This window comes from Charadrius vociferus, unplaced genomic scaffold, assembly GCF_000708025.1.
Source record: "Charadrius vociferus isolate BGI_N301 unplaced genomic scaffold, ASM70802v2 scaffold71, whole genome shotgun sequence".
NCBI classification, from domain to species: domain Eukaryota; kingdom Metazoa; phylum Chordata; class Aves; order Charadriiformes; family Charadriidae; genus Charadrius; species Charadrius vociferus.
In genome coordinates this window covers 2448755-2464127 of record NW_009647032.1, presented here as the reverse complement: position 1 = coordinate 2464127, position 15373 = coordinate 2448755, and the positions used below count along the sequence as shown (strand labels likewise).

General features: G+C 38.6%; 1 protein-coding gene across 4 annotated transcripts in view; it reads right to left on the bottom strand.

Annotated features, from left to right (window-relative positions):
* Positions 1–15373, bottom strand: part of PAMR1 (peptidase domain containing associated with muscle regeneration 1) — a 67261-nt gene that overhangs the window by 8922 nt on the left and 42966 nt on the right. For all 4 annotated transcript variants that reach the window (XM_009895594.1, XM_009895595.1, XM_009895596.1 and 1 more), the window contains 3 exons: positions 5134–5346; positions 3443–3509; positions 1064–1296 (listed from right to left, as the gene is read on the bottom strand). In XM_009895594.1, the coding sequence (XP_009893896.1) occupies positions 1064–1296; positions 3443–3509; positions 5134–5346 (513 nt within the window). The remainder of the gene's footprint in view (positions 1–1063; positions 1297–3442; positions 3510–5133; positions 5347–15373) is intronic.

Below are 15373 nucleotides of genomic sequence, written 5' to 3'. Positions count from 1 at the left end.
AGGTATTCCATTCGATGTGACCCATGCTCAGGTTTTGGGGGGAAAGCTAGCCAGGGGAGGGGGCAGGAAGTCACGGCTTGGAGCAGGCTGTGGAGGTCCATGTCTGGTCAGGGAGCGGTGGCACTGTAATTGCGTTCGTATATTCCTTTTCTGGTGTTACTGTTAGTGTTTTCTCTTGCTTTTGCTGTTCTGTTAAACTGCTTTTATCTCAACCCACGAGTTTCTGCCTTTTTTTTCTTCCGATTTTGCCCACGGCTGTGGGAGTTGCGTGAGCAGTCTCATGGTTCTTTGTTCTTGGCTGGGGCCAAACCACGACAATGTCATGTCATCATATTTTTTAGTCTCCCTTAGGACATTTTCTTTTTCCTGGGATGTAGCGTGTGCATGCCCACAGTGAAAAGGATTGAACAAAATACTTTTCAATACATGAGATTATAACAAACAAAACCACAAACAAGAACTCGTAAGAATTTGCTTGATGTTAGGATCTACTTTTCACAGTTTGCCTGGTGTCAGTAGTGGGTTGTACCAAATCTTGTGATGTTCCTACTTACTCTGTGCACTAGCTCTGGGTAAGATTTTATCTGGACTTACAGTTTGCATTATGAACCCTTCCTTAGCAGGGTATATTGAAGGAAGAGCCTCTTTAAAATGTAGATTCTCCATTCTATTGCTTAAACTTTGATGGTTTTGTCAGCTGTGTACCAAAGTATAGACATGAAAGAAAAATCACATTTGTAGTAAATAATACAGGAAAACATGAAGTGATAGTAGGAAAACATTTTCATATCAGGAGAGAAACTCACTACACCGTGAAGGAGTAGAAAAAATAATGGCAAATTACGTTGCTTAAAGTTTGATCCCTATACCACCAACTGCACAAGTTCTGCTGGTGGATAGAAAGAGCCATATAACCTCCAAACTTTATTGCTTCTATCTCCCAGCTGGAAGCATAGGCAGCCTACACCGCTGGGGCTGGCTCCCTAATTATCTAAGATGAATACACACCCTATTCCCCCACCCATGCAAAGGTGTGCATTTTTTTTTTCCCTTGAAGACTCACTTGGAATACACACAGGGGCTCTTCCACTCCATTTTCCTGTCTTCAGACAAGTCCTCCTGCTGCTACCTAGGCGTCGGTAGAAAGGAGAAATGCATTCATACTGAAGCTGAGTGTGCAGATGCTGGTACCCTGAGGGCAGGTCTCCAAATGGAAGTGCTGGCTTCTTGGTTGGATAGATTTCAAGCTTTTGCTTGCTGAATGCAGATGAGTAAAGTTGATGCAAAGGTGTTTCCCTGTTTCAAGGCACAAAACCAACAAGGTAATAATATAATATTATAAAAGCGGTCATTACCATAGCTTTATGACCAGCTGTGTTAAGTACCAGGTAAAAGCATATGAAATTTGCTTGTGAAAGAATAAGGCAAAAATATCGTTCCAACATAGTTTAGCAATACTCTCATTTACATCATAGCTATTTTATTTACACATACATGTACACATATATGAATATGTTTATACATTTTCTATTTGTGTCTCTTTTTTTTTTCATTTTACAGTTTCTGGGTTGCAATCAGTTGCCTCTGAATGTGGAACAGTTTTTGCCATTCACAAAAGGACTGAGATACCACATTTTAAAATAAAGAAATTACACTGGAAGTTCGCATTGCCATAATTAATTCTCACTAGAGAGGAGTGAGGCATATCTTTTCTCTAGTGAACATTTTAATAGGCAATATTAGGAATCGATTCAGATTAAATCATGTTGATAAAGTTGCTTGATTTAGCAATTAACAGAGATAATTGCCTCACCACAGAGATTTCATAATTGCAATAATAACTAAGCTTCCATTTAGTAATTGTACTGATTAGCTGAAACATGGCACATAATTAAAAAAATAAATATATGCACCAGCCTAGATATGGACCATAAGCTTGACTACAGTCGTACTTAAATTTTCATCACTTAGAACATGTCCCTTGCTATAATGCTTAAAAGCACATATCTACAGAAAAAAACTGTTTATGTCTGAAATAATCAGCAGGATATTAATTTCCTTTGAGATTTCTGGTACTGCCTGCATCCAGAAAAGCCATAAGAATGTTTTTTCATGTGGTAATTCCATTTTTGATCACAAAGAGACACAGACTGCCTCTGTCAATAGAACCTGTGAGGCAATACATAACAGCACTCAAGGAAAGTAGTTATTAAGAACAAGAGCAATGGCAAGTTTCTTGTATTTTGGAAGAAGGATGAGAGCTGCTGTGGTGATGTTTAGACTGCCAGGGTCCCATTCCCTACTCACACGTGACCTTGCAATATTGCATAATCCACACTTTACTTCACTATTAATCTATGAAATGGAGATCCTACTTCAAGGGATAAAAACCTTCCACAAACATGAGGTGCCATAATGATGCTATGGAACTGCTGGCATGTATGCAGTCATACAGCTGATGTTAATATCTGAAATATCTGAATATCTGAAAAATTTATCATAAAAAGACCTGTGTTCAAAAGTGAATTGAGAAATTTAAGCAAGAAAAATCCCTTGATGTCTACTAAAGCCTCCTAATGCCTTCTCAGGGCCATCTCTACAATCATACATCACAGAGCTGGAGAGTGGGAAAGTATTTGGGAAGTATATGCTTGCCTTGTTCCCAAAGTCTTCTCTAGGCATCTACTGGTCATTGCCAGAGACAGGATCTGGCTTGAGCAGGACCTTTATTCTGACCTGGTATGGCTGTTCTTAAGACCAAAGATGAAGACAGTCCTTGCACTGCATCTAAAAATAAATGAATCATATACTGAAGAAAAAAATACCCTGAAATGAGAAATTACTACTTGGACAAAAATGAACCTGAACATTGCAGCATAACTAATTCAGATTGGTCTTATTTCAAGAATCAGCAGAAGGGTAAGCCCGGGTCCAATCTTTCGTTCCTTCTCCCCTCCTACTCTGTTTCCTCCTTTCCCACATACCCACCTCAAACCCAACTTTATGTCAATTGTGCTATATTGGTTTCGATGGTGAAACTTAGTGGGAGAAGAATACATTGCTACACCCCCTTCTCTCCCTGTGCTCTCCCCACTTATTTCTTCAGTAAGATGGCACATGTTCGTCTTTTAAGACACATCATTAGCCTCAAGGAACTGTTCTCAGACTGTTCTCATTGCCTGTCACAAGCTTGCGAGCCTAATTCTGCCATCATCCAGTAGTTTGCACATCCCTAACTGTGCATTTCTTCCTGGCTGCCTCCAGCAGCTTGTAAATCTGTGCTTACTCAGACCTCCCATCCTGGCAGCTCTCATTGCTTGGTTATCAGTGGAGTTGTAGGAATGGCTGCTCAGGCAGGCTAAACACACAGGGTGGAAAGGAGAGGAGGGGAAAAGCAATCACATTTTTTCTTTAAACTGTAGTTGAGATATTGCATTCTCACCTTGACTGAACCTGCATTGGAAGCACTTTCTGTCTCACCAGGTCAGAGATCTTTGGCTCTCTGCAGGCTAGAAAAAACATAATGTTGCACAGTACTTTTCCATATTCACAGCTTAAGTGTTATAGTTCATACACATTTCCACTCTTGCCTCTCACGAGTTATAGCGACTGGATTAAGAAAAGAGGCAGTAAATTACATGCATTAAAATAAAGATAGGCCCTAAACCCTGGAGCCTTGAAAAAAAGCTTCCCCACAGATTGCCAGATCTATTGCATTTACAACAGTGGAAGCAACTGCGTGTCTTCTACACTGGAACTTTCAACCATGGAGGGAGATTTGTCCGTCAGTGTGTCTGAATGCCAGATTTACACCACTACAGCTGATGGTTTGGAATCTGAGCAAACTTTTGCAATGATGAATTTATATAAAAAATACTTAATTTCCATCTGTATAGCCACACACAACTAATCCCAGTAACTTTGCATACAGAGAAAGGCTGCAGGATGCTACAGATTTCTAAGAATCTGTTTGCTTGTGCACCCATTGGAAGGAGCTGGAGACTGATTCAAAGGAACACCTCAGAGTTACCTGAATATGCACAAAATAACAGAAGGGAGATCCAGGATTTCTAATTTTGCATATTCAGTTTACTTACTTTAAGAGCAAGATAAAATATTCAGGTTTATCAATTCAAATAACTCTGCCAGGATTTCCTTCCTGCAGCACACAGTGGAAGCAAAGGAATCTTGCAGGGTAGATTTTATCTTTATACCTGAGCACTTGTGTTCTGTGGGATTTAACAATATCTAGCTCTTCGTGATTACTGTATATGTTAACCTTTATGTCACTATCAAAGTTAACATCAATAAAGATGCTTTCCAAAAAATTATTATCATCAATAAAGATGCTTTCCACAGATGATTATATGCTTCACGGAGGTATTATTTCCATCTAAAATAACAGAATAAAGCAAATTCCCCAGGGGACAGACATATTTCCTTATATTATCATTACTTCAGCTTAAAAAAAAATCCATTAAAATATGTGTCAAACAATTGCTTTGGGAAAATGAATTTGGCAATTCCCCAGCCCAAATTAATTCATCCATTCAGGATTTCAGCCATGCTTAGAGTAGCTCCAGGTCAACAGCATAATTCCCTTTCTAGCAAAGTATTTAAAGATGTGTTTCAGTGTTTTGATGAATACAGATAGTTTAAGCATGTCCTCAGGTGGTTTTCTGAACCAAACCTTCAAGTCTGCAGTCTGCAGGCTTGGCCTTTTACACTTATGACTGGTCCCATTGACTTAAAAGGATTGTGAGAGGAGAGCTGGGCCCTATGACAGCAACTCTGAATAGACAATTATTTTCTTCAATTTCAGTTCCCTCCTGATCTTTTTTGATTTTATATTGATCTTACATGGGTTTGATCCTTGAATGAGGGCAATAAGTGTCTTAGGGAACATTCCTTTCCATTTTAAAGATGGAAACATCTTCTGGAATCACTGGCATCTTCTCTGGCTGGGCTCAGCAGCCAGTAGATCTAGCAAACTACCAATCTCAGTATCAGGTGTCAGGCAGACAGTTTATTCTTAGCAAACATGATTGTTTGGCAGGTGTAAATTATATAAAACAAACTCCAGTAAAACCATAGCAGATTTTGTGAGTTGTGGTAAAAAAGATTGTAAACTACCTTTTATGCAGATTGGCTGTTTCCCTGACCATTCTCCATCGTCTTGGCAGGTCCTCTGTTCATTCCCACTAAGAACATACGAGTTGTTACAAAAGAAAGCAATGACTGTGCCAATTTTTGCATAGCGTCCTATCAAGAGCCCAGTGTCTTCTACTACTCTTCTGTAGCCATTGAGTGGGCCACCAGGATCTGAGCAGTTTTTTTCATCCAGAACTAATGATAGGGGAAAAAAATAGTAACCATTTTATTATTATTCACAGCATTATTTTCACTCATCAGGTTGCTTGGCATTTCATTCAGATGTTACTACACAATCTATATTTTATTAAATATGCCTTTTTACGACCCATCTGGGATCCCTGTCTGCAAATATCAAATATTAAATAAGAAATTACAATATACAGATGTCTGTTTATAATACACACTTTAGTCTTCACTGAAGCATTCAATTCTCAAACTGTTAAAAAGACCTTAAAATATATGTGACAATACTAAAAAAGAACCTTGACTTTACATGATGTTAATGTCCCATTACCATTAACAGGGCTACTTCAAGAGCATAAAAGGATGCACTTAAACTATTTGCAAGAAACAGGCCCCTGGCATTCTTTTCCCTTTTCTGTACTTTCAATACTTCACTGGACTTGGATAATAAAACTAGATTATTTAATTTTGCTTCTAAGTTTGGTTACATTTTAGTTTTGTAGCATTGAGAAAGAGATCTCAATAATCCAGTGAATTAAGGGAATTGAAAGAGAATATACATATATATATATATCTACTGATACTGAAAATGTAATATGGAAAGCTTACTCATGCTAGGATCTGCCTATTAAACCTTTTTTACTTCCTCCTTCCAAATATTTCCCCCTTCTTTTTATTTGTTGTTGTGTTTTTTCTCTCAATAAACTTAAATTTTCAGCCTAAATCTGGATGACAGTATGCCCTTTGTGACGCTAGTAAATGATTTTCACTATATTGTTCACTCCTCTGCGCTTTCTATTTAACATCTGAAAAGGTGCTTTTTTTCCCCCTTTGGATTTCATCTCTGTTTTCTTGTCAGGCTGACAGTAACATGTAATTCTGTTTAATTCCTCTGTCTGATGTCTCATTGCATGATAACCAGTGAACATTTAGTTTAGATAACTAGTGTTGGTGCTGCTCTGCTTATGGAGGGCTGAGAAGACTGAGACACATCAGTTCACCAGAAATGACCTCTTCATGTCATTGCTTCAGACTCAGCTGCCTGCTGAGCCTCACTTCACAAAAGCACCAACATAAAAGCACTTAAACATGTATTTAAATCCCTGTGAAATCAACACAGTAACAGTGCATATGTATGGCCCTGTCCTGTTCCTATATCCTCGTGTCACCAGACAGAGCCCAGCTCAGCAAAGCATGTAACATAGCTAACTGTAACAGTACAAGTTCAATGAAGAGCATATGTTCTTGTCATTGAGCATGTAATACTCAATGACAAGCATATATTTCAGTGCTTTCTTTAACAACACTGGATTTTAGCATATGCTGAAGATTATACATGTACTTAAACACTTTTCCACATGAGTGATATTCAGTAAGCAAAGAGGACATCTGAACTTCCTCTCAACAAGGAGAAAGGGAGAAGCAGAGCTCTGTGTCCTTTTAATTTGGCTCCATTTTTCTTTTCTGTACCTTGCAGGCTCTCTCACATGTGAACCACAAGTGACTGTTAACTTGATAGCAGCTAAAGACTACAAGGAATCACCCACAATATAATGCTTTCTGCACCGATATCTAGCCTAAAGGCATCATCTGATGAGCAGAGTGCATATTTCCAAATGTACCTAAGCTTGACCAAGTAAGTCAATGAAAGTCTTCTCTTATTTCATCCTGTGTCTATCAGTAACTTGACCAGTAACTCTTCTTCCCTAAACTCAGGGTTATGACTTTTTTTATGGATAAAAACAAAGAGAAAACATCTGGGAAGGAGAGACACAAATTACACCACCTAGCGCTTCAGTAACAGCCCAGTCTAGCAGATTGAATAGATCTTTAACTAGGAACATCATGCAGCAGGGATTTTAGCACAATCCTGATATTACATTTACTGCAACTGGAGATATTCTGTCTAGGTAGAAGAATGCCTATTGCTTGCTCTTTCAGATGAACTTATATACAGCTGTTTCACAACACTCCCCCCCAAATTTACATAGTTTGCCACAACACACTTGTAAAAGCAATTTCCTATTGATACAAATTATTCTGGAATATGGTAATAAAATCGTGTAATACAAAACAGCTAAAGAAAAATTAAAAGTCTCTTTGGATGAGAAGAAGGGGCTTGGAATTTCACAGCTGAGTCAATGTGAATGGCAGGCATGCCAACTTGCACAGCCGGAACGAATGGAAGTTTCTCTTTTATCATTTTTTCTCTAGGATGGAAATTCTGTTGAAATAAGAGTCTAGTCTTCAGGCAGTAAGCCCCTAGTCACTTCAACAGAGTGCACCAGACTTCTCCAGAGAAGGTATCAGAGGTACATACTAATAGAAGTGGGTATTCATTGTTGCACAATGTCCCTCACTTGGTTTTGATCCTAGACATTTTCAGTCTGTATGTAAGAAGGAAGCATGCCTAAAGTCTTTGAAGAAATTATTTTTCAGTCATTTGATGTTTCAGCCAGACCTTTATATAAGCAAGTCTTGCAGGCTGGGGGTCCAGCAGAATAAAATAAGAATCCCTACTGCTTCTTAAAGATGGGAAGACAAAAGAACATCATGTTAAGCCACAGATCTACCAAATTTCAAGTGAGATTTGGATGTTCTAGTTTCATGTGAATACATTGGCCGAAACATTTGATAAGAATCAAAACATAAAGTGACCTTACCACATTCAGGATGATGTGTTGACCAAATCCCATCAAGCTGACAGTAGGCAACACGGCTGCCTTTTAAGCTGTAACCTGCGTTGCACTTGAAGTAAACCTGGGCCCCGTATTTAAAGTCATCTCCTTCCACAATACCATGAGCAGGAGCACCTGGAGTCCTACACATCACCACTGACAGTTCAGATATTTCAAAAAAATCCACTTTATTACAAAAACAGGACTGTGTTAGGGTGATTCTTTATTTAGAACATTGAAACACCAATTAAAAAGGGCACAGTAGTCAAAATTACAAGACAGGTATATGCTGATCTTTAGAAAGTTGTTTAGATGTCAGTTCTACACACACTTACATATACACCACTTTTCAAAACATATTTAGATCCATTCAGTTCAATAGGATTACTCAGAAGTATTAAGTGATCATGTGCATAAATGTTTGTATCATTAGGGCTCATTTGCTCAAAATACTAGTATTTGAGGCACTTCCCATCTTAACAGGGGTTTTTAATGAACTACCATGCTTGGTCAAGAAAATATTTAGATCCTTAAAAGCCTTACATTGAAATTCTTTCAAATTCTTCTTTCAGTCTTTATATAGTTTTTCAGATAACCTCACTGAAATATTAAAGCATCATTATTTGTGTAGATCAACATTATCATAATGACATTAAAAAGGAACCTTGATATTTACCAAACTGTGATATTTACCCTTTCCACGGGGTTTGCTCTATTGGGAAAATACTTACAGAAAACGGTCTATTTAATTACTGCAAATAGTAAATATTAGATTAAACATCATAAGGAAAGTTTCTCTGGAAGCATCAAACCAGACATACTAAATCAGAACAAAGGTCCATCCAGCACAGAAACCTGTCTTCAACAGTGGTAAACAGTAGTTTTGATACAAGGAATATAAAACCAGAACAAGCATATAGATTACTTCTCTGGCATATTCTGGCAGCATTCAGCAATCTGGGGCTCAAAGACTAGCTGAACTACAATGGTATTTTTGGTACAACATACCCTGGTGATTTATTTTTAACATTAATTTGTCTAAGTATTTTCTAAACTCAACTACACACTTGGTGTCCACAATATCCTGTGGCAATGAGTTCTACAGACTAAGTGTTGTGTGAAAAATATACTGCCTTCTTTAGTTTGGTTTGTAGCCTGCCATCTGATCATTTAATTTAATGCTCTACTTTCTCCACTGTGAGAGATAGAGAATGTCCCTGCCCTATTCACCTTCTCCAAGTCACCAATTTTCTGTATGTAGAAAATATATGGATGTATTTCTGTATGTAGAAATTACAACAACGTGGGAAATACAGGCTTTCATCTCTCTATGTGTCTTGGGGTTTGCCTGGCCATTTACTGTGGAAAACTGCATAGGAAAGGATTGAGTGCAAGATTCAGATATGCCTATGGATCTTTTACCTATCTTCCACTGAAGACAGACAGATGAATGCTGAAGAAATCATCCCTAATTTATGCTTTTAGAATTTGACTTTTTCCGTTTTGCCTTGTAGCTAGTTGCTTGCTAACCTACAGCCAAATTTTAATCTTTACACTTCCAGAGGAAAAGCTTTTCTAAGGCCTCAGCCCTGTAAATCCTTACACAGAAGACACATGAATGCATCTATTTATACAGATTGTGGACCATCCAATTATTCATATAAGGAAGAGATTCTTGAGTAACAGTCCTAAAGCAACAGCATTTGCAAGAACAAGGCTCCACAGAAATCCCTCTCATTTTACAGATTACTATAATCATCAAACAATGACTCAGCAGAATCATTTGTGCACTAATAAACACACGTCGTGGAAAGAAAAACTGTCTAACATTTAAGCATTAGAGAAGGGCCTAGACTTACTGCTTCAAATCAAAACATATCCAGTTAGAGGAGCTCAACATTTCCTCTTGGCTGCAAGTGTTCTGCATCAGTGTCATCTTTAGTCAAAGAATAATGACAAAAATTCAACAAAATTCATTCCTAGCTGTTGACATTTCTCATGTGAAATATAAGCACGCATACATATACATGAATATATAGACACATATGTGTATACACAAGCACATACATAAATGAAAGGGAAATAATGGGATCATTGATATTCTAGGTGTTTTAAATTCTCAGAACATTTGTCTTCCCAGTCATGATCTTTGTATTCCCAGTCACTCCCTCTATATCTTTCTGTGAACAGCAATTCATATCACTACATTTATATTTCTCTTTTTCAATGCAAAGTCACACTCAGCTTGTCAAATGAGAAAGCAAGATGATTAGAAACATCTGTGCACTACTCAGAGTTCTCTTTTTTATCAGGTTTTCTGGTTTGCTTGTGGTCCATTTTAGCTCTGCGGAACAAATGTTTTGGTGCTTTTATGTTCTAGGTCCATCCTGGAAAAATGTCACCAAGCTACACTTACTTTTTTTTCCACAAACTGTATGTATTTGTTCTTGTTCTTGTTCAGTCTCCCAAGTGATTAAGATATTTAGTTCCTATTCCTTTTGATTTGCTCTGGTTGCCAGACTTTCTTTACATTCTCTGTGCCTGTGTGACCCAGCTGGAACAACTGTGGTTTTATTTATGATTGCAAATTCAGTGTTTCATGCACTACTTCATTTCGTACTGGAACTATGGCCTACAGTAGAGGATATGGAGGCAGAAGGTCATGAGATCTAATCATAGCTATTAAACTGTGGCCATGATTAAGTTGCTTCATCTGCTGTATCTAACAAATGAGAGCACCCCTTTCCTCCCAGGGATGTTATAAGCATTAGTTCATACCCATTTGTGTCACAGAGTCACCATGGGGTTTCTCTGATGGCAAAACAGCTAAGTTTTATTAATAGATGTGTCCCTTTTGTTACCCATGCCTTTCTCTACTGGTTGTCTGTTCTCTTGTAACACAGGATCTTCACTCCTGGTCTGTCCTATTCTTTAAACTTTGCCACTAGAGGCACAGCCACTCATTTTGTTTTTTCTTTGGATCATTTTGTAAGTTCATTCTTTCTCTCTACAATTTAAATGTGGTTTTGAATCTTGAGATATTCCCTGCATGTCAGTACCACAGCTGAGTTCTCTGGTTTAAGCTATATTATCTAGCCTGAGAGTCATATACAGTTACTCTAGTACCTGCTTCTACTGCTTAGGTTTGAGCTCTATAGCTTTTTTTCCCTCTTCAGTTTGACTTGCCTTTTATCCCTTTCACCAAATATGTTTCAGGCAACTGTTCTGCAACTTCTTCCTACTTGCGAACACTTCAGGCAATGGGGCTTTGAACAGTTATTGTGAAGGGAATCCTACCCCCTGTATGCTTCATCCAATTCTCTCTTATATTTTTGTGGATAGTTCCCCATCAAGAGTCTGAATTTGTATGGTTCTTATATTGTTCAGAATGTGCAGTATATTCCATTTAATTTTAGGACAGTCTCCTTTGTTTAAGATATTTTATTGAAGTCTTTCAACATTCTCTCCTGGTGTAAGACTATATCCAACTCTCCAACAGACGTGACTCAGAAGTCAAAAAGAAAGGAAAAGAGTATTTTGTAAACATCATTCATACCTAGCTTTGCCCTCACCCTCTGGATACACACACTAACCATAAAATCCAACCACCTGAGCTGACCCAATTCTCTTCAGTTTCTAAGCTCTCTAAGATATTTGATATCTGCCATCTACTGAGTATTTCTGAATATCAGTCCTCCTTCTCTGCATGGTCCAGATTTCACAGTCATGAGGGCTGGATCCCCCTCACAGCCCTCACCCACCCACAGCCATCCCCATCCCACCTGATACCCACTCCCAGCTATACCTGTGCCTGGTCTAGCCTGACTGCTTACAGCAGAGACTGGGCTGTGAGCCATTTGGCCAGCACTTCCTTGGGCAGTAGCTGGTGGGCTAGCCAGGAACACTCCATGGGCTTGAACCATTCCTAGGCCACTAGTTAGACTGCACTGTTCCACATGAAATAAATATGACTCTGGCTTCCTACGTGTAAGGTGTCTTAGACGTGTCATCCGTGCTGTGTTTGGCTATAGCATTACTTGTTCACAGCAAAATGAGAGAGGAAGGAGTAGGAAAATCTCTCTTGTTAACCCATGGGAGGACTGTCTTACTGACACAGCAGTGGTTAAAGAAAGAACTGGTATTCATAGGTCTTACCCTACTTAAAGGCATTATCAACATTTCTGTAGTGTTAGTGCAATGCCCTCTAAATAGTAGTCACTGCCTAGCTTTTCACAAGATTAATACCTTACGTTTTCTCTCAGTGCACTTCGCAAAGCAGACAGAGGAAGAAGCAAAAGACAAGGTAGAGAGCTTCAGACAGAATTATCTATTAAAGGTACCATGAAGTCAGCAATACTCACTCCAAACTGTAAGGTTTGAGACAACCCTGCCGAAATGGAACTAAGAGTGTCAGGATTTCAGGTTGCAGTGCTTTGTCCACAAACAGAAGACCAAAGCCACCACGAACCCAGAAAATGGAGTAGGTGGCTACAACATTCTACTATGAGGTGGTAACAGACAGCCAAATATGAAAGACTGTCCAGAAAAGTCTGAGCAACTCAGAGACTCCATGAGGGCCAGGCTGATCCCAGTCTCATGCCATGGTGTCATCACACCTATAAAGATTCTGGTGAATTTATATCTAGAAAACAATATAAAAACTGAACAGATTTCAGGGAAAGGTGAAACCAATGTTAGGGAAATGTAATCTTGAGAGTGACTAAGAGCTAAGAATGACCATGGTCATACAAAAGCTAAAAACCACAATAATCTAAAAGCTAAAACCAGAAAGGATACAGTAAAATGTTTAAAGGAAGACAAAGGGGTGTATTCAGACAAGATAAAATTAAGAAAAGGAGAACTGTTACTCAAGAAAAACTCTATAAAAGTCTTCTTGACAAATGTTTGAAAGGCATAGTAGGATGTAAGTGGAAATTGAAACTTCTGCTAAAAAAAAAAACAACTGGAACCGACTTTGGAGATAACAGTACGGCACTAGCAAGCCTGTTATAAGCTGAGATTTTTTTTTGTTTCAATTTTTCCATGTTTTGCTACACAGTATTGCTCCTGGGAAGTTCCACAGTTAATCTATACAGGCATATAGGTAACCTGTGTCACTTTAGGGTCTAAAGCAAGTTTTGGCCTGCTACAGTTCTGTACAGTCCATAAGAGACTAAAGTAGGAAGGTATAAGACAAGGTGGCTACAGGCACCTCTGGCAGAAACGCTCAATTGTGATAGCCCAGTTGTTAGAGAGAGAGTAAAAACCAGAGCTGCCTCAAGTGTCTATATAATAAACTCAGAGATTCTTGCCTCTTACTTTGGTGTCTTGGAAAAAAGAAAACAGTATTTCTGTCCCATATGGAACATTAAAATGGCTCCACATTTCACATACAGCTTTCTGGAATCTGAGGAAAACTAGACTGGAGGAACAGTAAGTTCCTGAATTTTTAAGTAAAATGTTCCATTATTAATAATAACAGTGCAGATTCCTCTCCCTTTTAAATTATATGTAATAGACATTCCTCAGATCTGAATTATCTGTCATTTAGAAATAGTTTCCGTGCTCATTTTATCACCAGTGACAAAAATTAGATCATCTCTCAAGCTACACTTTTCTCTCTTCAATGTCCTTCAAATCCTGCCTGATGGAATTATCATTTGCTTTTGTCCCAGGGTCCCTTCATTAAATGAATGGCATTTTTTTCTGCTGCCTTCCTTTCACCCATTTCCTCGTTAAATAATATATACCCCCTTACACAGATCATATATTATATCTAAATTCTGCATAACCTTTCAATAATATATTGCATGCCTGAAATAAATCTTATTTCTCATTGCTGGTACAAATAAAAGGTTTACATTTCCATTTTTGTCCCCCCTGAAATATTAGGTGCAACAGCTTTTAATTGTGTGGAGTTTTGTTCTTAATTTGCTTACAGGATTTTTTAATACTGCTACTGCTAAAGACATTTATCTTGTTGTATAATCCCAAGTCAGAGTTTGGCTTTCAGGCTGACCCATGCTAATGTATATAGCACATTTTGAGTATATAGTAGGGGCTCTGGGGAACATTTTTCTATGTACTTGTAATATTGCTTTTGCATAAGTTGTGCTGGCATGCTCAGTGGAGGCTAAACACTGAAAATGGCCACAGAAGCTGCACTTGATAACAAGTAGGGGAGTAGCGCAGCTTCTGCTGTTATGAATGCTAGCATATGTCTTCTGCAACGAAAAGAAGTGCCATGGACTTGCTTTGGGACCCCAGGTGCCACCATCCTTGCCAAACCAGTCTAATGACTGTCAGAGAAAGCCTGACAGAGACTGAAGTTGAAGAAATTTGAGTAACTATCCTCAGAAAGAGGACATTTTCAGAAGAAAGCCTAAATGACATTCTTTTCTCCGGTGAATGCTATCATGACCCAGCATGCTGATAAAAGCCACAGCAGCCTCTGAGCCAGAGAAACGCTGCTCAGGGAACATCAGCATCAGGATTGTGGATCCTGAGCTTTAGGGTTTCCTGGCTTCATGACAGTGGCTGGCAAGTGCTCTGGAGCCAGAGAATCTGGAAGACCCAGAAATCACAGCTCCAAGATGCTGTTGCTGGAGGGAGCAAAATATGCAGAGTACGTAAAGTGACTTTTTTTTCCTCTCTAATTACGAAATAATAATTTTTTAAAATTCCAGCAGAAAATATAAATTTCTTTGAAAGTTTACTGCTGTGAGACCATTCTAACAGAAAACTGCCAGCCAGCTCTACCTGCATGCACTTCATGCAGCTCACTGATATTTGCAATTGCTGCCTATGGCCAAGCCTGCTAAAGTCAATAGGGGTAAATCCCATCAGGTTTGACTTTTGGCCTGCAAATTTCTGATTTCATCCAATTCTTTTTCTTGTTTTAACTTTTGTTTTGAGGGCAAGTCTGATTACATGACTACCTGAGTATCATTATATAACAGTTCTTGAAGCTTATAATCTTGGTATTTCAAAACTTTTTTATAAAATTAGTGTCTGTCTCAATTTTACTGCTGAGGAAGCTATAGCAAGGACATACCAAGTGATTTATCTGAAGGAAAACTGAGTGTGTGGCAGAGCTAGGAACACTCCTGTCACCTCCTGATCTTCTTACTACATTTACATTTAAACTGACCCAGCTTTGTGCAGAAATCAGCATTAAATAATTATACCATTAGGTAATCCACACATTACTCTCAGCAGCAGTGTTTTGTACAAAGGTGATGGAGCCATATGGGAGCACACAGTTCAGTGTGCCTGAACAAAAAGCACAGGAGTTAAGGAGGGAACCAGCCATTAACAGCTTAGCAGTTACTGCTGGGTATTGCAATGCCCTTTGCAAA